This window comes from Cornus florida, unplaced genomic scaffold, assembly GCF_030987335.1.
Source record: "Cornus florida cultivar Cherokee Brave unplaced genomic scaffold, ASM3098733v1 CherokeeBrave_3.0.0_Hap2_Chr10, whole genome shotgun sequence".
NCBI classification, from domain to species: domain Eukaryota; kingdom Viridiplantae; phylum Streptophyta; class Magnoliopsida; order Cornales; family Cornaceae; genus Cornus; species Cornus florida.
Window position 1 is genome coordinate 102972346 of NW_026775580.1, and position 26900 is coordinate 102999245.

The 26900-nt window shown below is 36.0% G+C and overlaps 2 protein-coding genes across 2 annotated transcripts; one reads left to right on the forward strand and one right to left on the reverse strand.

Moving 5' to 3' along the window:
- The first annotated feature begins 1601 nt into the window (after positions 1 to 1601).
- Positions 1602 to 2578, forward strand: LOC132279589 (calmodulin-like). The gene has a single exon (XM_059781609.1). The coding sequence runs from the start codon at positions 1709 to 1711 to the stop codon at positions 2327 to 2329; it is 621 nt and encodes a 206-aa protein (XP_059637592.1). The 5' UTR covers positions 1602 to 1708; the 3' UTR covers positions 2330 to 2578.
- An 834-nt stretch (positions 2579 to 3412) lies between these two features.
- LOC132276555 (kinesin-like protein KIN-UB) lies at positions 3413 to 17463 on the reverse strand. The gene is made up of 19 exons (XM_059778018.1): positions 17004 to 17463; positions 15671 to 15771; positions 15345 to 15467; positions 13238 to 13423; positions 12838 to 13059; positions 12554 to 12710; positions 10500 to 10649; positions 9737 to 9825; positions 9253 to 9456; positions 8856 to 8981; positions 7587 to 7721; positions 7350 to 7481; positions 6269 to 6404; positions 6084 to 6176; positions 5403 to 5528; positions 5156 to 5281; positions 4345 to 4488; positions 3999 to 4127; positions 3413 to 3867 (listed from the first exon to the last, which is right to left on the reverse strand). Exons 1-19 carry the CDS (start codon positions 17188 to 17190, stop codon positions 3707 to 3709), a joined length of 2727 nt encoding a protein of 908 aa, XP_059634001.1. The 5' UTR covers positions 17191 to 17463; the 3' UTR covers positions 3413 to 3706.
- Positions 17464 to 26900: the final 9437 nt, after the last annotated feature.

Here is a 26900-nt window from a genome sequence, read left to right on the forward strand (position 1 = left end):
TTCCGGAACATTTGAATTTTTTTTTCACGCTGAATAATAGATGATGTTAATTTGAAAACATATAGGGCAACATTTTTTTCATTCTGCTTCAATCATTCATACACCAATTTACTTAATTACTTAATTTGTACAAAAAAAGAAAAAAAATGAAAAAAAAAGTTATTAAAATTTTGGAGGCAATATACAAAAAATATATATTTATAACTACATGCTGTGATAATTTTAAATGCATATTTTAGAGTGTGACTATTCAATCTTATTTGCTGAATAAAAATTCTAATATAGTTGATAAAATTGGATGAAGGTGATCATCAAAATTTAATTTTAATTATTTTGTTTAATTCAATTTCAAATCAATGTTGTTATCCAAACAATAAAATTGGAATTGGAATTCAATTACATTTTAATTCTAAAATTTATCCAAACAGTTTATTTGAAATTGGATTGGTAAAATTGTAATATTATGAAATTGCAATCCCAGTACAATTTCAATCCAATTTCACATAACCAGTGTGTAAATTTATGTTTATTGTTATTGAAAGAGATCTCACTTAGATCATCACATATGCTCTTGCTGCATCTACAGATCAAAATTTTCTTTGCTTTAGACCTAAAGGAACAAATTTCCCATCATTGCAGTTAAATAGTATTATTTGTAAGTAGGGGAGATATAGGTTTTTCCCAGTGCTTCTCCATTGTTAAAAAAAATAATTATAAGTGAAAGAACACCAAATCTACGAATATATATATATATATATAACTCAGTCAAACAATGACTCCTTCACTTGCGGAGACCACAACATCAGCAAGGGCGGGGGCTTGGGCGCCCCCAAAAAAATTATTATAGTTAATTTTAACCCAGTCCCAAAAAAAAAAAAAAAAAAAAAAAAAAAAAACACTGGTATTACTATTTTTTGGGATAAATTGTTTGGATAAATTTCAAATAAACTGTTTGGATAAATTTTAGAATTCATGAATAAACTGTTTGGATCAGCACCCCAGTTTCATAAAATTTATCCAAGGAGTTTATTTGAATTGGAATTCATACCACCCCAGAATATATTAGGCCCCAGATTATATTTCTGGGTCCGCTATTGACAACATGCATATATATATATATATATATATATATATTTAGAAAAAAGGAAAAATAAAAAATAAAATTGGAGTTGAAAATGAAATGCCGGCAGTTCTAATTTAACTCTTCCGGCATCCAATTTACAAGACTTGATCAGCACCACCTTGGATTTTATTTTATTTTATTTTTTATTTTTACAACAGCAACCCAAAGAAAACAAACAACACAAAAAGAACAACAGCAACACAATACCTCACCACCTTGGATGACTGTCTAAACCGAGTACCACTCTCTCTATATATATATTAATATATGCACACACACACTCACACTCACATACACGCACATATGTATTATTATATTTAACAAAGTACTGTAAAATGAGGAATTCTGGATATAGAAGGGTTGAAAAGAATCCAAGAGAGTGCTCGGTCTCTGTAGGCCCTTGTAGCCGTGGAATTATTAAAAGATGACAAAGTTTGTTTCAAATCACAGCCCTTGAAATTATCACAAAAGACTACTACTTTTTCATTTGACGAAGAAATTGACCTAATCATATATCCATCTCTTCATTATAGCTATCATCTCCATTGCCACTTCTTCCTGTGCCTCTCTCTCTCTCATCAAACCATGCTTGATTCTTGTAAAACTTGCTTTAGGTCAATGCATAAGTTCACTAGGAAGTTTCTTCAACAACAATTCAATGTCTTGAAAGGAGATGAGAGGTGCGAAAAAAGAAAACCCAAGAGCATGTTTTCTGATTTGAATTGGTTATCATCGTCTTTTGCAGCCATGGAGGTCTCTAACCAGTTGAAACAAGTGTTCAAATTCATCGATGCAAATGGGGATGGAAAGTTGTCTCCCTTAGAGCTCAGTGAAGTGCTCTTGAGCCTCGGCCATGAGAGGTCCACCGCCACCAAGGAAGCGGAAGGAATGGTGAGAGAGATGGATTGTAACGGAGATGGGTTCGTGGACATTGATGAATTCATGAATGTTGTCTTGAACAAGGGTAGCGAAGAAGGGTCTGGGCCTGGTGGTGATCATCATCTCATGGATGCTTTTCTCATTTTTGATTCGGACAAGAATGGATTCATATCAGCTGAAGAGTTGCAGCAAGTTCTGATTCGCCTTGGATGTGATAATTGTGACCTTGGAGAGTGTCGCAAGATGATAGGTGGGGTTGATAAAAATGGCGATGGGTTTGTGGATTTTGAAGAATTTAGATCAATGATGACAGGTTTAGCGAGTTGAAGTTCTCGAGTCCTTGGTTATGAAGCTAAAAATATATTTGGTGAGAAGTGTTTAATGTAACTATAGTTTGTATAAATCACCATCAGCATCTAAATGACAATTAGCGGAATTAAGTTTCAATTATATCTATATAGGTTCAATCATTCTCAGCATCTCTCATGTGTGTGTATATACATGCGCTGATTTCGAGCTAATCACAGATCTAAGGTCTCCAAAGTTCTTATTGATGCATGAATGTGTATATAAATAACAATTGCGGGAGTTTTCTCAGCATCTCTCATGCGTGTGTATATATGCGCTGATTTCGAGCTAATCACAGATCTAAGGTCTCCAAAGTTCTTATTGATGCATGAATATGCATATAAATAACAATTGCGGGGGAGTTAGGGTTAGATGTATACAACTTTACCTCCACATGTGTATCCTTTTTTCCGTAAACTCCACGTCAGTATCCTTTTTCCCGTAAACTCCACGTCAGTATCCTTTTTCCCGTAAACCCCACGTCACTAGTTTACACTTGTTTCCTTCTCTTGCATTTCCATTCTTTGGCATGAAACTTCTTACACAACAAGTATCTATATTACATGCATCCGTAGGACCATAAACATACATAAGTCTCTCTCTCTCTCTCTCGTGAAACACTGGTAAGGGCATGGGTCCCCTATCTTTTGTCCGATGTATTGGTACTATGTTTGGAAATCAAAAAACCAAAACAAAAGTTGTTAGGGTCCTAAAACTCTTGGACGGAGACAAAGTGCCAATGGAACAAGTCGGAAGATATACATGAAAACAAATATGGCTTCATCATTTGTTTTCATTGTTTTGATGAATCAAATGTCATCTGAAAGTCGTTGCCACCATCAATTCAAGCCAACTGACAATTAATTAAGCCATGCCTTCCCATTCAATCATACATCAATTAAATCTTCGAAAGATGAATTTATTTAATTAATATTGACACGTGGCATTTTTTTCCTTCAAATCAATGGCTTGTCAATTCACCCCCTTGAGAAAAACAGCTCAATACTAGGACATGTTTTTATGAATATATATATATAGATCGAATCATTCTCGGAGTCGTAGTTTATTCCACAAAAGAGGAATATGACCATTTCATTGATTGAACAAATCAATTTATACAAAAACTACAATACTGAAGCAGCTCTACCGGAATGGGTCGCCATGAAAATGAAAATACAAGTGGTCGACTGATGCTTAGCTAGAAAACGAGGACAAAGGCCAAGCCCCGTCTATTTAAATTAGAACTGTATTTTTCAGAACTATAAGATATATCAAAGAACTGACCTTGTCCAAGGGCCATGTAGAGTACCCTCTCATTACCTTGGCCTGCAGGTGACCGTCCCATTGCAGCAGTAGTTATAGTTCTATTCTTAACCGCCGCATTTCTGCTTGGAAGGTCGAACTTGAAGTAAGAGTACGTTGTGCAAGAGTCCTTATGTCGTCTCGAGAACAGTCACGTGAGATACGAACTAGTTCCCAAAGGGCTCCTCCACTAATCATGTCTTTTGCATTCACTTCTGAAAATCATAAACATAAAGAAATAAAATAAAATAAAAAAAACAAAAAAAAAAAAAAAAACAGAAGATTTCTAAATCTAATGTGTTTGGGAGAATTAGGCTTCTTAATATGCATAAATACGCCCATTTACCATGCTGTGCCAAGTGGCAGAGTGCTAGCTCAATGTGGCGCCTAATTAGTGATGCCTCATTGTTAGCATTTTGTACGATCCACGGAAGTGCACCATCTTCTATCAAGAGAGATCTTCCTGTTTTGTTTCCTGCAGCACACAAGTATTTCATTACACCAATGTGCAAGGAGAACTTCTAACTTAATTTTCCTTTTTCTACTATTATGCTAGGCTTAATAACTGCATAATTCATTTTGCCAGATGATATGATGTGTTAAGACATATAATACATAATTGTTATTTCAAGAGTTGAATCAATACAACAATATTGACAAGCATTCTATGAGACTCTATCTAAGGCACTTACCTTGTGAAGCTGATCGGGACTCACATTTTGCAAAATTTGCAATTCCTCGTGCAACTTGGGAAAGAACATCTGGATGCCTACATCTCACCATTCCTAGCAATGCCTTAATACCACCTTCAGACCTAAGCCTCGTCTGTAGCTTATCTGTAAATAATACAAATGCGAGAATAAATCAGGATTTAGATTGAAACAACTTCAAATTGAGTACTACAAAGACTAAAACTCAACTTGGCTCAAGTCCTACGATTGGTGTTCCACTAAAGCTGGATAAACTGGGCCAAAGATATCAAATGGGCCATCCGAACATATCCCAACAAATTGTCTTGTGCTTTTATGCATTGATCCTCATCTTAATAAAATTAAGCATTCAATAAAATCTCGTTTACAATACTACAGCTAAATTATTTTTGGTCAGCTAGAATTTATGAGTCTCATGTGATATAAATCATAAATAAGCTTACAGATGGGTGGATGTACCAGTAAGATCAGTTTTAAAAAGGCGAATCTATCATATTGCACACGGAAAATATAATCAGAGTGTAAACGTAGATCTTAACCAGTACGGAGATTCTGTGAAAAGTAACCAAATGAGCAATTTCTTTTATGAAAACTTGTTAATAATTGAGAATTGTTATCAAGGTGTTCAGTTAGCAACTTTTTCCCATTTTGTTCTGTACAAGAACCTGTGCATCTCTTTAATTCAGTAAGGGGAACCTTCTCATAAGCTAATAACATAATCACAAAAAGATTAAAAATAAAATAAAGTACATTTACAAAAAGAGATGATGCTAAAAGGCATCATGCAGTATACCATTGCCACAAAGGTTAGCAATAGCTCCAGCAACCATCCGTAAAGTCTGAGGATCATCAGCATCGGCTGCTGTCACCGCCAACAGACCAATTCCTCCTTCAACCATTATAAGTTCCTGATTGGCTTCTGCATGGACCAAGAAAGCAGTTATCATGAAAAAATGATATATTGGAAGCACCAGATCTTTATAGAACCTGTGCTCTACAAGAATGAAAAAAATAAAAAGAAGAAGAGTATAAACACTTACCATTCATTGCAAGATTGGCAATTGCACCAGCTGCTACTCTGCGAATGGTTTCATCCTCAAAGCTTCTAAGAAGCATCAGCAAGGAAGTGAGACCCCCAGCTTCAACAATCCTCTCCTGATTTGCTTCTGCACAGTAGATGTTAAATGCATTAAATTCATTAAAATATATAATTTTAATATAGACGTATTGTACTAACTTAAATAAATTCTAAATCATATAAGCACAACTCTGATTTCGATAAAAGATGAAAAATATTGTTTTGACCACCCCATTAAAGGATGGAGCCTTTGCTTGATAAAGCAACCGTTATAGTGATAAAAAAGGAAACAGAACCTTCTTTGTCTCAAAAGAACTTCTTACTTGAAATTATGTCTATCCTGGTAAAATTCTATCACTAGAAGAAGAAGAAGAAGAAAGGAAAAAAAAAAAAAAAAAAAGAGCTGCTACCCTATGGTATCATTATCTTTGGACACCTTAAGTGCTTAAGTGGAGTACTTCAGCAACAAAAATGATAATAAGTTGTAGGTCAAGTGATTCTCTCAAAAATAATTCCTAAAATAACATAATCAAAAGCATATCAAGATGATCTGCAGTTTGTTTTCCGTGCACCATGAAGCAGACAAACGGCATAGAAGATATCTGATAACAACGTCTCAAGAAAGAAGAAATAAATTCAGCACCTTCAGCTGCGAGGTTCGCCACCACTTTTACAGCATGAATCCTTACATTAGCATCTTCTGACTCTAGCAATGACAATATCTTTTGCAATCCAACTGTAAATAGAATAGATGCAAAAAAAGCTATAAGAACATACAGTTCAAACAGGGGTTCAAATGAGCCAGTGTAGTGCAAGCTTCAAAGGTACCTTGTTCGTGGAGATTGGCAATTGATGTTCTCTGACCATTACCGACATCTTTGATCTGTAAATGTCTAGCTTGAGAAAGAGAATCTAAAGCAGCAGAGACATTCCCAGCCCCTCCTCTGTCAAGATACCTTCTAGTCTATGAACATAAAACAGAAGTCAGGGTTTAAAATACACATTCATGTGTGTGCATGTGTCTGGGGGACTAAGCATGGATGCAAATGCTTCAATTCATGTCCATTGACTGATAAATAGTAACTAAGATTTTAACTTGTGCTAAAGAAACGTGGAGATGGATGTCCTCCCCCCAGTCCGTTTACAACTAAATGGCATAAACACGGATAACACAGCTACACAACATGGGAAATCTTTAAAAAGTGGAGACAGATACACATGAGGACTAAAGTCTAAGGACTTGGCAAGAAATGAAATTTTTTGTAAAATATATACATAATTTTAATAAATTTCTCAATTTAATACTATGGATCGAGTAATAGGGAGTAAGAAACTTGAAAATTATATTATATAAACTAAAAGGTATCTTGTTTCAAGAGTGTCAAACATTTATCAACATGTTTGTATTGTGCAAGTCATGTATCGGGCAGTATCTCATATGTGTGGGCTATAGAAATGAAACTTCGTTTTTGGATTATGGAGACATCCACGTGATGTGAAATAAGTATATAAGTGTGTCCCCAAAGTGTCTATGTCCATCATGTATCCATATAAGTCACTATTGTAGAAGTGCCCATGCTTCTTTGGTTGATGAGGTTTATAAATAAGGAAACAAAATCTGGGAAGTCATAAGGAGCTCTTTCCTCTATTTTCCTAAAGTTTCTACCCAGTTACACTTTAAGTTAACCCATATGACTTACTGGTAATCATCATGTGGTACATTGATTTTCCCATGAACAAGACTGTTGTGAAAGCTGCCAGCTATAATACAACTACTACTATGATTTGCCAACAATTAGAAATCCAGACGACTAGAAGCTGAGTACTCCACGACATCAAATATATAAATAATATAGACAATTTTTACCTAAGAATAATGAGAAAGTTTTGCTTCTACAAAAGACAGTACCTGATCAGCTTCAAAAGTCAATTGCAATAGCTGATTTCGTAATATCATTATTTCCTCTTCAAGTTTCTTTTTTTGATGAATCTCATCTTCGAGCATTCTACCAAGCTTTGAAATATCTCCATTTCCACCTGCCTATGTATCATGATAATCTGTTATATATCACAAATCCTATACTTCAAAATTTTAAAGAAAACGCATAATGCTGATACATATTCTGTACCTCAAGTGAAACCATACCTCCGACTTTGTAAATTGAACTAGTTGATTCTTAAGACTATTCATCTCCTCTTCAGCCGCCTTTCTCATATGCATTTCATTCTGAAGCAACTTTTTGATCTCAGAAACTTCCTCACTAGTAGAGGCCACAAGCCCCTGCATTAAAAGAAAAGGCCGTGATCATTTTAGAACAAAGAAACAAACAAACAAACAAGTAATAGTTTGGGTGGATTTAATGTTCTTATGGGTAATTTTAGAAATCAAATATGATGAGTGTAATATAGCAACTAGAAGAACTATTGATGCCAAAACATTCAGCATAACCCCATCAGGCCATCATGACTACATAGTATTCATTGTCGTGCAATGGGCCATCTAATTTAGTTATTTGTTTCAAAAGTTGTGCAATTTGCTCGTAATTATTACGAGACAAGGTTGACTCAGATGCTCTTCTATCATAACTTGCAATCAATTCATATGGCAAGATGAAGAATGAAAACTAGAAAACCTGCAGAATTAGTTAGAAAACCTGCAGAGACGGAACAATGTCTTATTATGTTGCATTTGTTTACCTTTGGTAGCCCTGGCAGTAATTTGTTCATTATTTCTTAATGTTGAGCAGCCCTTTCAACAGCTCACTTAATTTCCAGATTTATGAGTAATGTTTATCGAATTTCCTATTTATACTAAGAATCTAATTTCAGCTGTCCTAATTCGGAAAACAGTGTTCAAGTACTTACTGGTGAAAAAAAAGGAAAAAGAAAAAAGAAGGTTCAAGTTTCTAGTATGGGTGTCGACTTTCCTTTTACTTGAATGACAAAAGCTCTTCAAACCCTTATCAGACAAATTTAAAAGACATTCTTGGGCATACATCTAGGAAGAGCAAACTCCAGATTGCAAACTCCAGAAAAATCTAGACAGAAGTCGATGCTTTAAAATTCTTATGTGCATTCTTGGACATGCATATTCATGCATTTATTAGTGTTTCTCTGAATATATCTATAGATGCAGATAAAAGTTATCAGTACTCGAAAAAAATAAAAGTACATTACAGAGTATAATGCCTATCATGAAGCATCATCATAAATCACATGACAATGAAAATGTGGGGCGCCAAATAGGACTACATCATATACAGATTCCTTTGCTCAAATTAGAATTAATATTATGTGTAGACATGTTTCACAACAGAGGCTAAGACATGTCAACATAGTGTTGTCAATTTGAAACGCGCTGATCATTTTAAGACACTCGGCACGTAAGAGAAGATAGAGTTCCACAATTGGGTACCTCTCCATTACATTTCCCATCAATGAAGCCATTATTGCCATGCTTTTGTTGATTGCTGCATACCCACTTTTCCTCAAGCTTCTTAATTGATTCCATGTAATCCATCTGACATTGCATTCTTTCCCTCTACAAAGAAAAATGAAATTTAAAAGTGAAATAAGCAAAAGAAGTTGACAAGAAACACTAAACCAAGCATGATAATTCTTGGATAAAATAATAGAGCAAATGAAAATATAGAAGAGTGTGATCACCACAAGAACATCCTCAGGTCCAACTATGTATGAAGATCAACTACTATAACGAGTTGGTGATGAAAAATCATAGCATTTAAAAATTAATGTGGAAAAAGTACATTTGTTTATTGCCATAAAGGCAAGAAATAACCACTTGAACTGACCTCCAATGCATTTGCATAGTTTCTTTCAGCCTCAAAGATACGATTCTGTGCTTCTAAAGCTATTCTTTCAACTTCATCCTCAAAAGCTTTCTGCTGCCTTTCATTTTCCGCAATGAGTTTGTCAAGCTGTATCTCAAGCCTTCTAGACAAACTCTTGTAATCAAATTCCTCCTTAATTTTCAACATATTTTCCACCTTCATTGCCTGTGAAAGATAGGAAATGATAATCAATATAGTTTCCTATGGATATATCTGAACCATTCTGAGTATATACAAATAAAAAATGTAATAACAATAGAGATTGCATAAAATAGTGTGAAATAGACTTAAGCTGCATTGAGGACTATCTGAAAGTATGTACAGATACTACTGTGTCTGAAAAAGTACAGGGCCTTATAGGGAGAAATGTACAGGATGCGTGTGTTGCATACAGAGTCAATACTTTTTGCTTTGAATCTAAGACGTCCTAAAGCTGATAACTCACCCGTTGACCAAACAATATGGTACTTGCAGTCTCTGCTCGATGTCGTGGAGATGGGCCAATAGTCACAATTAATGAAGTTCTCGCTGTACCTGCAAAACAATAACAAGTACAGCCAAAAATAAATAAAAATGTCAAACAATAATGACACCATCCATCTCCAGTGTCAAAAATATGCCAAAGAAAATTTATTTGGAAAAATAAAAAATAAAAAGACTGGCATCCATGTAAGAGAACATAGAGTATATTAAGCTATTTATAGAAGAAGGTAAGCCAAATTATTAAATCTATATATCGATTATACATACTGTCACTCATTAATTGCTTTCATCAAGTCAAAGCCTAAGCATAAATTAACTATTTAATCCATCCGAAAATGAGTGACTTCCTATGAAAAAGCTCAAGTTTTAAGAAAAGACAACTAAAGCATTCACACATCACTTTATGGTATTCCCCTTCAGAAGTTCCCCTGTCGTAAGTGAAGAATGGAAATTTTCTGCAAAAGTAATTTATTTTGCATTGAGGGATAGTCGAATTTTGTTTTGCACTTTTGTTAAGCACTTTTTTTCAAAAAAATTGTCAAAAAGCAGTCAATTTTATTTTTGACAATTACATATTTTCTTTGATAGGTAATACACACACATACCACCAGTTATTCAGGGAATGGAAAAATTTTCTTTTGACTTTTAGATAGCGGACACGTGTTTTAGACAAATTAAAATGAAAAACTAGACACCCATATGGGACAGGACTTAAAAATACTCACCTCCAAATGAATCCTTAAGCAACCTCGTGAGCTTGGAATCTCGAACGGGCACATGAGCACTATTTTCTGCCAGAGCATTTATGCACTTCCCTAAGGCACTTAATGAGAGATTGATAGACTTGGCTTCCTCTAACATATGTCCCTCACTTCCTGCAGAAAAGGAAGAAATAAACTTTTCATATTGCTGATGGATTTAAATTTTAAAACACAAGGAGAAAAACTATGATAATACATAGTAATCAAAAACCACATAATGCCTTTTGCACCACTAACTGAAAAATTAAGATGATTGAATATTTCAGCTGAAACATTTTTAGGATTCGCAATCACAGCCACAACTTTCTTTTGATTGTACAGTAAAGAAAACTATTCTTTGGTTCATCAATTAGCAGAATGCAGATATATTTAGTACCCAAAAAAAAAAATAGAGTTACCAATTACATATACTGCTCATGTCTTGTCAGATTTGAAATCATGGTACTGTTTCCCTTGTCCTATAATTGCTACCTAGGTGATTGTATAACAAAATTTTATATAAAATTAAGAAAGTAAATGTAAACATCTAGCATATACACTACACAGACATACACTTTCTCAAGTTCTAACATAGACCAGATGTTTGACACGGTAACTTGCAAAAATCTAGACACAGCATGACGATCATAAATATATAAATAGATAATCCCGAATGTTTTTTTCAAAAAAAAAATGTTTTTTTAATGTTTGAATATGAGTGTTCATGTGGAAAATTTGATGAATATGAGTTTCTGAAATAAATGCACTTCTATACATTTAAGGGCAAATAAAGTTGAAATATCTAATAAGTGTCCAAACATTTTTTAATAAGGATTGACAAAGGTTCAGGTGGACAAGTGTTTTATGATCCCATCCCTAAGAGCAAGGGAAGACCTGTATATTATAGCTTTCCAGTTGGCACATTCCCTCCAAAACGAGTGTAAAACTGACAAAGCAGGACTCCAATAATGAAATAATCGAAATTAGTAAAAACCTTTCAGCAAAGGTTAGAAGAAACTTCTGCACTAGAGTGGTTAGAAGTCTAGATTGGAATTTATTGGATGGGAGAAAGAGAATCCTCTAGAACACTTCGAAATAAAACACAGAAGACCCTCTTTTATAAATAGCCTTACTTTTTAGGTTATAACTTATGTTAAATGGACTCAAATACCTGAATTAGGTGTAAGTGTGTGTCTAGGTGTCGGACCTTCCTGAACCTCAAATCTCAAAGGATGTGGACATGGGTCACATGACTTAAAATGTGTCCAATAAAATAGTACGGTTACATAGACACGTCCCTGTCCTACCTTTTTAAATGAGTTATATGTTATGTAATAATGCAGCATCTGATTTTGTTGGTGTATAAAGATATTTGTTAGAATTTAAATTAAAAGCGATGTGGTGGGGAAAAAAAATGGTTTTGTTTCTGTCTCTCCATGTGAGAAGTAGGAAACATTCCTATACTATCAAAAGAGCCTGTTCTTCTTCTATACATCAAAAGTCGATGATTAACATGTCCAACTCAAGTTCGTCAATTGCCCACATATAGGGTTACACTAATAGGTCTTCAACGGCTTCAAAATTCCAAATCCTCACCCCATCCCCTTGTAGGGCCCCTTCTCTTCCTCTGATATCACCTACTCAAAAGTTCATCACAATAATTAAACATTTAAACAAAATTTATGCTTTCTTTGTATTGTTGGTAGATAAAATTTATGCTTTATTTTATGGTTTTTTCTCCACTTCGTGAAAATTTATCAAAGAAATTCATCTCATATTGGCACAAAATAAATGAGTTATGAGACATTATGATCATTTTAGGAATGAGTGACAAACATTCACTTCCAAAACTAAATACTAAAATATGTTCCTCATGTAAACCACATGCAGGTGCAGGTGCATATACCCACAACATGCCTTTTCTAGAAAATCAACAGCAAAATAAAAATAAAAATAAAATAAAATAATACTATATTAAGAAAGTAATACACATATTAGTAGATTATGACTAGCAAGATTCCAAAAGATGTGGTGCGCACCTGACTTGTGAATACGCTCAGAACCAGCAAGATCTACAACAACAAGCTTGCCTTTCCGAATAACAGGTGGTTTAGCAGTATTGACCGAGTGAGAGAAATTACCATTCTCACTTTGGAAAGAAGTTTCTCTACCCAAGACAGACCTCTTAATTTGTACCTGAGTCAAGTCAAATCAATCTATCCCATCTAAGTAATATATAACTAAACAATTAACAAAAAAATAATATGAAACCTCAAAGCATAGGCATGTGAAAAATAATAAAATATATAGGTAATTCATTCACCATTAGAATGGCATGACTACGCGAAGATTCAGTGTTTAGCTTTGTGTTAGCAGCAAATCGATGAGCTTCCCCTAGTCGTAGTAGCTCAACAAAACTGTGTTGATCCCGGACTTCTACATGGGTTGCTCCTGGCAAAGATACATCACCAGTTTTGGGATCTTCAACAATGGGAATATTATCATTTGCAGGATTCAAGAGATCCTGGATTGTCTCCATGTAGAGCTGAGCATATTGTTTGAGAACAGGAATATTAGACAAATTGAGAGGATGTACCTCCATTATATAGAGAGTTTCAACAAGATGAACTTGAATAAGATGGATTCTAAAAGCTTAAATTTTGATGAATAAAATTTATTATAATTAGTATAATAATGCAATTAAGTGGCAAAGAAATAACAACCTGCAAATAGGAGACAGAGATAGTATCAGTCTCTGGAGAGAGATCTGCTAGAATATCCTCCATTGAACGAACCATGATACCACGAGCAGAAGTGTCTTCATCGCCTAGCCGTCCAAGAGTAAAAGTCTTTCCCGTACCGGTCTGACCATAAGCCATCACTGTCCCATTGTAACCATCCAAGACACTCTGCAGAAACAAAATACACATCAATGATTGTTCCCAAAACACAACATAAGATGAACATATGAGCTGAAGTTGAAGTCATACTGTCACAGAGAATTGAATGTGAATGAATGCAAGAAGATTAGAAGAAGTTTCTAAAGAGTTTCTAACTTACATAGTAATATAACAGTGGTGAAGCAAGAAAAACTTTGAAGTGTGAAGATACAAATAAATTTGTGTTACAAAAATAGCACCTGCACATCAATTTTTTCCATCACCAAGCAAAAGTGTAACAAGATCATATTAAACAACGTCACAGTTTCCAGGAACGACTTAAAAATCAATAAACTTCAACTGTGACCGAAAAAATCACTAGTTCTCCAAATTCAACTGATTTCAAACAAAAACTAAGAATATGATTTCAAATCCACATAAATAAGACAAGACCTTTTTTCAAAACCTAAAATGATCATAATTTTCACAACTTCAGGTCCCTTAAAGATAGAAGCCATAGCTTATTGTTAAGCTCTATTCACAAATGCAATCACTTCAACTTTTCAAATTTGGTTTTGTTATTTGACGTAAAAAGGCCCTTTATACTAATTTCAGGATATTAAATCCATGAAAGAAACTATAATCACAATTCCCTTGGATGTTTCTCTTTTGGTGTGATTATAAATCCATCATAACTAATCCAATTATGTAAATATCATCCTCTGTGAATGCCACACAACTTCTAATATTTAATGCAAAGTTTGTGCAGCAAACTCAAAAGAAAATAAAAATAAAAATAAAAATTAGTTCTAATATAAGTTGCCTATTTATCTTGTAGCCATGCAATTCCAACAACATCAAGCCAGCTTGTCTCCCTGCGTGCAAACATCCATATACGGCAACCAAATGAGGGGCACTTGCTTTCTGTTAGACAGATTCACTACTTTAAAGTTTTTGACTAATTTCAGCTTTAGCATTTGTTAAACTATTTGTTGAAACATATAAACAAATCAAAAGGAGGTGCCGGGAGGATCGTACATAAGGGACAAAAAAGGAAAACAACAGAAAAATAAAATAAAAAATAAAACAATTATCCTAATGGCTAAACCAATAATCATAAAGCAATTGCTAAAAACTAGAAATAGAAAAAAGCTAAAAGGAAAGGGACCAGAAAAGCTCAATGCTGCAGATACCTCAAAAACTCCACCTCAGAACCTGAAGCATCAAGGCTACAAGAAAACGTACAAAATCAACCCTCAAAGACGTTTTCCCAAAATGACAGGAAGAGCTCCCTATCCTTTTTCCTCCTATTCCTTCATAATTAATTAAACTATACAGTTTCTTCAATTCACTGTTCTTCAGCCCTTCACTCTTCTTTATTCCCACAATCTTTCCAAAAATAACCTCATAGTTCATTCTCAAACCCCTCACTAAGAACTCCAAAAGATTTGCTGAAGCCCCCATTACTATTCATCTCCCGAGCTAAAGCCGTCCTCCTTGCACCTTGAAAGAGCTCCTCTAAAGTGTTGTCAAGATATTTTGACAAGTACAGGAGGCATGCAATTCGCCATTAAACCCAACTACAGCTCTCCTTGTCCTCCCTTAAATCCTTCCCCTTCTCTGGGGAAACCAGTCCTCTTTCAAGCAACATCCCTTTTATGTCTAGGAAACCTTTATAAGCAAGTTCTGCCATTGATTGAGTCCACTATTGATGCCAACTCAGAAAACCTATCTTTAGAAGAACCCCCTACCTCTGACTTTTCTCCCCCGAAATCTGTAAGCTCCTGACCTTGCATCTCCCCTCCTACCTTCAAGGCTACCAAGGAATCACATAAAGAAAATGACGTGCAAAAATAATTTTGAAGGCTCAATGCTAAACCCCTCCACCAAATTCAGAAAATTAATAATAAATAAAACATTGGCTTCATAAATAAAAATCAATGGAACAGACCTCCACAACTGGCTTTGCAACAACTTCATAGACACGCTTCTGTGATGCAAATTCAGTGAGCACCTCATCGAACTCGTAGGTGTCTGAATCCCAATTGTTCTTTCGGAGTTTCAACCTTTTAAGCTGAGATGGAGCAAAAATCAAAATGAATTATGGCACCATAACAAACTACCTACTGTAAGTGACAAAACTCAAGTAGTATCTCTAACCAAAACACACACACACAAAAAAAAAAAAAGCTAACTTTTGAGTAATTAAATATATATAGCTGACTTTTGAAATTGGCATTTGGAGTTTTTTATTGTAGGAGGAATTTTATGGAGCACCTCTGGCTGCAATTCCACACAATCAGCAAAATCTGCATCTGTCACCAACTCCTCAGCATTTCGAGGTCGCAATCTTACAGCCACTCTAACTCTTCCAGAAACTGTACAGAACCAACAATTTATCATTCATTGCTGAGAGGGAAAAAAGAAAAGTAGCAGAAATTAGATGACCTTGTGCGATAAAAACATAATTTAAATGATGATAGAAATAAATCATTAGAAGTTCAGATCCCAGAACATTTTCTAAAGCCTAAAATACAGCTTGGAGGCTGGAAAAACATTGGATTGCCACCTGACAAATAAAAGCGAGTAATTCCTTTTTCCAAGTTTGGGGCTTACTTTGTAACCACCAAAGCATAATATTATTAAATACTTGAATGAGTGGCCACCCAGAGCTGTATTTAAAATACTGATAACAACAACAATCATAATAGATAATTTCCTAAAAAAGAAAAAAATAAATTGGTGTTAGGACATACTCATTCTGTCATCATTCTCCATCAAAAACCAATTCTTCTTTTAAAGAATGAGGATTAAAAGTTTCCCTATATGCCTATTTCAGCCTCAATAAGTTCTATCTTATTCCATCACCTATTCAGAACAACTCCTATATTTCCCTGGTATTTTGGCTCATCCATCTCCATTTATCTTGGATGTACTGAAAATTTCACCTTAAAACTCCTCTTCAATGATGCTAGTTTAGTGGTAAAAATTAAGTTTACAAGAAACAATTCGTAAGAACTCAAACAACTTAATTGCTAAAAAGCCTGTTGCAAGAGCAATATGATTATTATGAAACTAATGAAGTACACAAACCTAACCACATAAATGGCCGTTTTTCTTCTTAGCACATAAATAGTATCTTAATTATTTTTACGAAGTGGCGTTTGAACTAGTAAAACGGAGGCCAACGAATAAAGTTATCCTTGTTCACACATAAACCTTCCCTAACTAAAATGAATCTTGAATGAATTATCATCCTTGATTTTTTAAGAATTCCGTATCAAGTATGATTCACTAGTTTGAAACATAGGCTCAGTATTCAAGTGCCTCTTATACATCTTCTTAACCAATTCATTAATACTTCATGCAAGATGGCATTGCATTGTAGATTCATTGTTGAATAAAACTGAAAATGAACTACAACAGTAACTCTCAAAATGTTGCCGAAAAAATTCATATATCGGAAATGTGAAATCAAACTTGATCAATAGCTAAACCACGATTTTACAGATTACATTGCAAAAAAATCAACAGGAATCTAGATCGCAATGTAAAATCAACAACAAGAAGAACCAGAGATCAAGTTCAAAGAGAGTTTTACGGAACTGACCTGCATCGCCGTCCTTGGCGGCTCCGCCAAGAGCGGAAGGGCTGCTCCGGCGGACATTAGACGAGGAAGAGAGCTTCGATTTGAAAGAAGAAGATGTTCTGAGGTTATTGCCATTAGCAGGGAGATGCCGATCCAGCTTCACTGTTCCTTTCTGAATGCCATTCCTATAACCGCCCCCCGAAGCCATCAATCACTTTCTCTCTCCAACTTCAAACACTCCCCGCCATTGAAATGATGAATCTCCAGATATAGAGAGAGAGAGACTGTCACAAGAATTGTGGTTTGCCGGTTAAAGTTCAAACAAAGTAGAGAGAGAAAGAGCTGTGATATGGTGAGTGGTGTGTCTGCGAAATAGATGTTTCGAGTTCAAACAAAAAGTAGAGAGAGAAAGAGGGAGAGATTGTGGGTCTGGCTGAATTTATATAATTGGGGGTGACCAGTTTGGCTCTTTTTACATTTGGTTCAGAAAGAGGGAGGACCGACCTCGTGGGTGACTTTAATTGCGCCGACCGGTCGTATGGAACTACTGCGGCGATATGAAATGACATATTTACCCCCAACGAATCACGATCTAGAGTGCGATAAAAAAGTGCGGTGTTCGAACGTGGACCTGGACTTCGATGGGAGTGGGCCTTACTGGGCTCAACTGCTCAATTGATTCTGCATTACTTCTGTTTATACTATAATTTATTACAGTATTTATGAACACACTAGGAAAGATGATAATTCTTAAAGTAGTTCTGGTCATTAATGAATTTCTACATTTTTTTTTTTTTTTTAAATGTTATCAAAACCAAAAATTAAGGGGAACATCAAAAGATTCAAAACTGAAATAAAATAACTCAGCTGGATATTGTTATGAACTTTTGATGGGATCGATCCACAACAATTTATCTTTTTCTCATTTTTCTTTCATATCATGTAAGTAGGGCTGGACAGATGGGCTTTACCCGAGCAACTCAAGTCATTCAAGTAGTATAACTTTCTCACACACCTATGGTCCTACCATTGCTCGGATGGGACTTGAGGTCTGTTTGACAATGTTATTAACACTAAATACATACGTAAGTCATTTTTCAAAATTAGCGTGTTTGATAACCATTTAGGTTATCACTTAAAATAACGCACCTCTTAAAATATAAATTAGCGTGTTTGATAACCATTTAGGCTATCACTTAAAATAACGCACCTTCGACACCTTACATGCTTATAGCAGAAGATGGTAAACTTATTTTAGGTTTCAAAATATTTTGTTAATGACAAATTTACCTTCAAATATTATATTTTAGATTCTCCAACATTGTACCCTTGAAATTAAACGAATTGTTTGGTTTCTATTTCCCTTTTGCATTTCTATTCCCTCCTTATGTTTCCAATGGTTTTGTTAGTTTATATCTGTTGATCAGGATGTCACGTAGAGTTACCGCTGTCTTCATCCTTATCATAATCTGTAGGCTTAATCTTTATCGTAATCTGTAAGTTTAATCCTTATCGTAATCTGTAATCCTTATTGCAATCTGTAGAGCCTATCTCAATCTTATTAGATAGCGCGCTAATTTAACAACCTTCCCTTATCCACGGGTATTTAATTTATACATCCATCAGTTGCCCCCTGTTTCGGAGGATTGCTTGTCAAACCACCGGAACGTTAATTCCCAAATATTACATAATAATAGATAGTTAGAATTGTAGTAGAGCCTTGTCCATTAGCCTAACTCGTATTGCCACTTCGTGAATACAGTCGGGGGTCGAGCTAGCAACTCGTATATGTGGCAAGCTGCCATGCTGGCAATCTACCTCTCGGCACATAAGTAACTCATGTGGGGCTGCCAGTGTGGTTGTCCTATTCGAGGATTGACTCATAATCCTATTCTACCTTGTAAAAGTAAACTCCTATGCAAAATAACCCGCTATGAGTTAATTGTCCCTCACGAAGCAGATTTCTATTAGAATTCCACCATAAATATCTTTCTTATCTGTTTACATTCTTCTTCTATAAATCGAGATGGTTTGAGTATAATTTATTCAAATTACTTCCATTTTTCAGAAAGCCAAGTAGTACCAGTCATAGTAATGTGGTAAGTTCAATGCCCTTGTTTTATTCCTTCTTCTATTTAATTAGCTGTTGCTTCTTCCTCAAACTCAATATACCAAGACCAATGTTAGAAAATTTTATAGGTCACTCTGAAGCTAAGCTCTTGCATACAGCAATGTGTTACTCTTAGCATGTTTCACCCAGAATCCAACACTATATCAGACAAGGAACACCGCTAACCTGATTCGGCTCCGTCAGAGACACATCTGGTACAGGATATAGCAGGCTCCCTTACCCCATATGATCTAGATCAGATCAGGCAAACTTATTCAATTCCAGACTGTAATACCCCTAGTTTTTCAAAAGGATAAAATTGGAATTTAAATTATTTTTAGGGCATTTTTTTGTGTGTTTATTTGATTTTGTGTTTAATTATTTTTTTTATTTGATTTAAATGATTAGTTGTTATGTTGGAATGTTTAATTGGTTAATTGAATTCTTTGTTCTAATTGAATTATATACTTAAGAAGCCTTTGAAATGTTTAATTAAATGCATTGTTTTATTTGTTTATTTTTAAAACAAGGTTGGGCTTGGTTAGGATTCACGGACTTTTGGATAGTGTAAATGGGTACAGTATTTACCCATGGAAGTATATACATGTATATATGGGTATATATATATGTGTGTGTGGATTAGGTTAATAATTAGTAATTATTATTAATTGAATTATAATATTACCGTCATTTAAGGTGTATTATAAATTCTAGGGTTTTAAATCGTATAACAAAATTGGCCGACTAGGGTTTAGTTGGGATTCCATCTCTAAATATAAGTAGACGTAGGTTTTATATATGCCTATGAATATACTGTGATAATTTTGCAAGGGGTTTTTAAAACCCTATTCGTATATAGAAACATAGAGAAACAGAGAGGGTATTGTGAGGAAGAGAGAGAGAGAGAGTTTCGTTAGGATTTCCGTTATGGATTAAAGGTTGGACCAAGGAGAAAGGACTGAGTTGCTGGTGGGGTTAAACTAAGAGCAGTAGAGGAGATTCAACGGCAACTAAGGTCGCCGGAAAACCTAGAAAGAAGACGATGTTGAAAGGTTTCAAACTGAAACCGAAAGGCAAGTTCTATTCTGTCTCTCTCCCTTTGCCTGTGTTCTGTGCATCCTTTGATGATCTCTAGGATTGTATTTGAATTTTAATTGAATCTTACATGCTTGGAATATGTTAATTAGATCATCTGTATATGTGCATATTGTCTGAAAACAATTCTTGCAACTCTGTTCTTCGTTGTTTGTTTCAAAGTATTAAATTGGTCGTTGTTTTATATCACTATATTAACTTGTACTGTGGTAAATTAAGGACTGGGGATTAACATTGTATATATATTAGACAGTGAGGACAAGTTTTAAGGAAGAACAGAGGGGTAGGAAAGGGCCGGAGACGAGGCAGATGGTCGGAAACGAAGAGGGAACAAAGTCGAGGCTCTCAAAAGGGAGAGAGCCGGCTCTCCCATAGAGAGAGCCGCCTCTAGGCAAGGAGAGCCAGCTCCCCCTTGTGGGAGAGCCGGCTCTAGGCAGATTGAGCCTTCTCCACTATTTTAGAGAAGGCTCTGTGATCTTACTTATTTACAGAAGTAGTTTTGTGCATTGTTTGGCTCGATTGTGGGTTTTTGGGTGTACTGTGTGGACGATTCTTGAGTCTGGAACTGTGTGGGAAGTAGACTAAGATGATTAACATGCAATCTAGGTATTGCTATAAGCTTCAGTGCATAAAAGATGCAATTATGCAGGTGGAACAGGAATCAAAGGAGAAGGCTCAAAGGGAGAAAGAGAAGGCTCTAAAATGTGGAACCTGCTCTAAGTGATTTAGAGCCTTCTCTAGTTTTTTAGAGAAGGCTCTAGGTGGTTTAGAGCCTTCTCCAGTTTTTTGAGAAGGCTCTTTTCAATAGTGTTCTCTGAATTTTTTTTTTTTTTACGAACAGTTTATTTACTGTTGGAGCATGGGAACTGTTCTGTTGACTCTGAGGTTTTACAGAGGGTCTAAATGGTTAATTCTAAGTGTTATTAAACTTATTATTGCATGGTTTAAGTTTCTATGTTAAAGGATGAAGCAGTGTAAAAACATGCAACTGTACATGTTATTAACAGAAGAAAGGAACTGAGTGGCTTGTTTAAATTTCAGAAATTTAATGGGACTTCACAGAGGGGTTAAATATTTAATTTTGGGTGTGATTAAAACCTTGAACTGATTAAAGTTGATTTCTAAATCAATGGGACAAACAATATAAAATTAATGAACTTTCTATGCTGTTAACGGATGGAAGACGGACTAATTGCTTAATTAAATTTTAGCAATTTGATCGGATTTAGCATGATTATAAAACTTGTTTAAAATGCATGAGAAGGTCATTTAATTATTAGTTCTGATCTATGCATGCTCGGGATGCTATTTGTTGAATTATTAAATCAGTTCCTGCAACTATATGGTTATAAGCTTGGATTTGAATTGCTGAATGTTAAACACAGTTCTGCAATTATTTGAATATTAGTTTGGACTGTGAATTGCTAAACTTTAATTTATATGTTGTAATTTACATGGTTTTAGATGTTAATTGTGAAATCGTATATATTATTCTACAATTAACTGGATGATGGTTTTGAATTGAAATTGCTGAAGTATTATATGAACTATTCTGCAATTACCTGGCTTTTGGTTTTGGATATTAAATTGCTGTACTATTTATCATAGTCTGTAATTTTTACATGGTTTTGGATTTTAATTGCTGGATTAATATATATTCTGTCAATTACATGGATATGGAGGATTATATACACCGGTATGGGACGGTGTCATACTAGGGATGGTTTAGCTCAAAACGCATAAACCTAACCTATTGGATTAAAGGAAATGATTGTAAAATATTGAATCCTAATTTTGTTTAAGTCAGATCAACTGAGTAAGTTGAGTGACCATTTGGATTTACTGTTGTTTGGAGTTAACTCATATTAACTGAATAAGTTGAGTGGTTAACTGATTATACGTCTTATGTCAGATCAACAAAGAAATTGAATGACATACTCTGGTTTGGACGGATTTTAAACATATGATTATGGTACCGCGAGATGAGCTTGATTCTCAGACTCGTTGGTTAAGGTGCGTATATGCAGTGGATGTATAGCTGGTTATAGTAGGTTGAGGTGTACCCTGTTAGGTCTAGGTACTTATGCCCACCTTTGGGTGCGTTTTTGCATGTTGCCTTCTATTCAGGTTGAGACCCCCTACATAGTCCAGTGAATGTCCCTTAGTGTGGATATTTATATATGTATGGACTAGATAGCTATTGCTGAGATATCTATGGTGTATCTGCGTATCGGGTCACTGTTTGGATTGCAGTTAGGATAGAACTTACATGTGGGCCTGACCCACTCTTATTTTTACAGGTGTTCGTCAGTTCCAGGCTTAGAGCTTGATCGTGCTGAGTAGATATAGTTATTCACTCCACCGACGACGTAAGAGTATTTTCTTCTCATTATGATCATTGGTTTTCTTTGCAGTTATTCATGTTCAGTATTGGAATATTTTTAGTAGGGGTCCACGAGATGGATTCCCGAGTTGTATTAGAAGTAAAGGAGAAGTTGGTGTATTCAAACTAGTTCTTGCATATAAAGTTTATTCGGAGGTTTTTTCCATTAAAGGATTTTCATTTTAGTTCTTTTTAGCATAATTTTATTTATTCCTGTTTCCTATATTGTATTCTGTGTTCGTTAAATTGCTAATTGATTTGATATCCTTGGGTTATCGGGCGTGGGCCTGGCCAACCTGCATCCGAAAATCCGGGGGTATCACACAGACAGTGTTACTCTCAGACTTCCTTCACTTGAGGATAGAGCGTCCTCCTTTTACCCAATTAAGATTTGTTTCTATGAGTCTGCTTTTATTGCCGGATTGTGTTTTCCAATCCCTCTTTTTATTAGGGAACTGTTGCGTCACCTTAATCTTGCTCCGATTCAACTTTCCCTGAATGCCTAAAGAACAATGATGGGTTGTTTAGTTCTGTGGCGAGCTTATTGTAATCCCTCGCTTACTATCCAGGAGTTTCTTTATTGCTACATTCCCAAAAGAGGTGACTGGTTGTACTTCTCCCCACGGGATAGAATTCTTATCTCTGGAAATCCCCTTAAGCACAAACCATGGAAAAGCCATTTCTTTTTCGTTTCTGGTGATGATTAGGAATTCTTTCCCGATGAAAGTGCTTTCCTGCGAATAGGGACTTCTATTCCTCGTGCGTGGTGTAGTTAGAATTCCACTGGTGAGTTACCCATAATGATACCCTCTTTTGTTTTAAAACTCAAAAAATTTTGGTTTGAGTTATTAACAGAGTTGTCGTCCTCTCAGCCTTTAAAGAGATTGTTATTTCATATAATGATCTCCAGCGAATAAAGGAAGCCTTTAACCACTCAATGAGGGACTGATCTTCACTTATGACACCTCAAATTTTGTTTACCCATGGGATTGGTCCTCAGCCTGTTGGCAAGTCCTCTATAACTATATCCCGAAAACTTAATAAGAGGCTTCTAGCTCAATTCAAAGAAGGCTCAAGTCATCTCTTTCTTTGCAATCAGTTTCCATTTATATTTGTAGGGTTGATGAGTAGGATGGACAGTTATGTTTTGCCATTGCGATTGTCGCATTATGTTATTCTATTGACATCTTTAGTCGGCTTGTCCCTTTAATAAGGAAAGTAGATTAAGACAAATTTTACTCAGCTCGTCTATGTAATAAGGTAAGTAGATGAATACGAGCTTCACTCAGCTCACCCTTTAACAGGGGAAGTAGATTACTATGAGCTTCACCCAATTCATCTTTTAACAAAGGAAGTAGATTACTATGAGCTTCACCCAACTCACCCTTTAACAAAGAAAGTAAATTACTATGAGTTTCACCCAGTTCACCCTTTAACAAGGGAAGTAGATTACAATGAGTTTCGCCCAGCTCACCCTTTAACAAGGGAAGTAGATTACTACGAGCTTCGCCCAGCTCACCCTATAACAAGGGAAGTAGATTACTACGAGCTTCACCCAGCTCACCCATTTAACATGAATATCTTAACATATAAAAATGATAATGAATTATTTGAAACAACTGATCCAAGTAAGGAATACTTTATTAAAACTAAAGTTGATAACAAGGCTATTGAAGACATTCATTCGTAGAGAATGAAATAATTATTGAAACAGAAGTATTAGCAAAAACAAATAATAAATTGAGATTAAACTGAAATGGTTTACTGATAATATTTCTTTAGATGCTCAACATTCCATGGGTGAGGCAGTAGCTTTCCCTCTAAGTCCTCCAACCAGTATGTTCCTGGTCACTGACATCTCGTAACTTTGTAAGGCCCTTCCCATTTGGGACCCAGTTTCCCTATGGTTGAATCCTTAGTTGCTTGAGTAACTTTTCGGAGTACTAAATCTCCTACTGAGAACCTCCTAGGCTTGACCCAAGTATTGTAATACTTGGAAACCTTCTGTTGATAGGCAACCATCATAATCTGGGCTTGGTCTCTCATTTCTTCAATAAGGTCCAAGCTTGCTTCCAACTCCCTTTCGTTCTGCTTGGGCTCCTAGTGCTCCGTCGTAAAGCTTGTTAGGCTAATCTCTACAGGTACTATTGCCTCACTTCAAAACACTAAAAGAAAAGGGGTTTCCCCTGTGGGAGTTCTTGCAGTAGTACGGTAAGCCCATAGTACACTCGGCAGCTACTCAGGCCACAGTCCCTTTGCAGCGTCAAGTCGAGTCTTGATCATTTAAAGGATTGTTCTATTAGTGACTTCGGCCTGTCCATTTGCCTGGTGATGTCCTGGCGATGAGAAATGAATTTGAATCCCGAGCTCGGAACAAAAATTTTTGAAGTCAGAGTTGTCGAACTGTTTTTCATTGTCTGTGACAATCACTCTAGGAATCCCAAATCTGCAAACTATTGATTTTCACACGAAATTCCTTATATTGTTTTCTATGATCTTGGCCAGAGGCTTAGCTTCTACCCATTTAGTGAAGTAATCAACCATAACAATGGCATACTTAGTTTGCCCTTTGCCCTTGATGAGAGGGCCAATCAAGTCCATTCCCCATTGAGCAAATAGCTATGGTCCTGACATGGGAGTCATTTTCTCTGACGGTTGTCTCAGGATGTTGGCAAATTGTTGACACTTGTTACGCTTTTTAACGAAGTCAAGTGTATTTTTCTGCATGGTGGGCCAATAGTATCCTTGTCAGATGGCCTTGTTCGCAAGTGACCTACCCCCAGTATGGTTTCCACAAACTCCTAGGTGGATCTCCCTCAAATTGTAGTCAGCTTCCTCGCTAGAAATGCATTGTAAATACGGCATGAAGAAGTTTCTCTTGTAGAACACCCATTTGATAAGCGTATACCTAGCTGCCTGCATCTTGACCTTTCGAGCTTCTGCTCAGTCTGTTGGTAGCACCCCATCCTTGATATATCTGATGATAGGATCTGCCCATTTCATTCTCAATATCGCTTATTGCACTTCAGTTTGTCTCTCCTGAGATATAGATGGTTCGTCCAAATATTCCAGTGGTATAGTCTTATTGATCTCAGGTTCTAATGCAATAGCTAGCCGGGCTAAGGCGTCTCTTTTCCCATTCTCTTCTCGTGGTATTTGATGAATTGAGAATCTTTGGAAGTGATTCTTTAATTCCTCCACCTTCTGTAGGTAACTCTTCATCTTCTCATCCCGTGACTCATATTTCGCTCGAACTTGTCTAGCGACCAGCTGGGAGTCGGTGTACACCTTTAATTGTTCAACCCTTAGGGAATTTGCCATAGTTAATCCTACTATCAAGGCTTTGTACTCTGCCTCGTTGTTGGTTGCTTTGAAACCAAACCGAAGTGCGTATTGTATACTTTCTCCCTCTGGAGAGACAAGAACAAACCCGGCTCCGCTAGCCTGAACATTAGATGACCCACCCACAAACAAGTTCCAGACTACTTCTGGGCCCATCTGCTCACTTGAACCTGGTTCTGTAAAAAATTGGGGGTTGTTTCTCCACTTCTGGAGGGGTAAACTCAGCTAAGAAATCAACTAACACCTAAGCCTTTACTGCTGTTCTTGGCTTGTACTGAATGTCGAACTCTCCTAACTCTACTGACCACTTCATCAGTCGACCAGAGCTTTCTGGCTTGTGTAGGACTTGTCGAAGGGGTTGATTTGTTAGCACCATTATCGTATGCGCTTGAAAGTATGGTTTCAGTTTCCTGGCGGACACAATTAAAGCAAAGGCCAACTGTTCCATCTTTGGATATCTTTCCTTCGCACCCCTAAGTGCTCCGCTCATGAAGTACACTGGCGTTTTGACCCCTTATTCTTCTCGTATCAGAGTTGAACTAAGAATTGTTGTGGAGACCGCAAGGTATATGTATAGTTCCTTTCCCGGTATGGTTCGAGATAGTAGTGGGGGAAAACTAAGGAATTACTTTAGTTCTTTGAATGCCTGCTCACACTCTGGGGTTCATTCAAAAGTCTTCCTTAGTACACGAAAGAAAGGTAGACACCTGTCAGTTGACCGAGAGATTAGCCTACTCAAGGCAGCAATCTTCCCTGTTAGTCATTGTAGATCATTGGTTGATCTTGGCGATCTCATGTCAATGACTGCTCGGATCTTCTCTGGATTGACCTAAATTCCTCTTCTTCTTACCATATATCCTAAGAACTTTCCCGAGGAAACCCCAAAGGCACACTTGCTGGGGTTGAGTTTCATCTTATGCCTCCTAAGTACTTTGAAGGTCTCCTGCAGGTCGGTCAAATGGTTTTCAGCTTTTAAGCTTTTCACTAA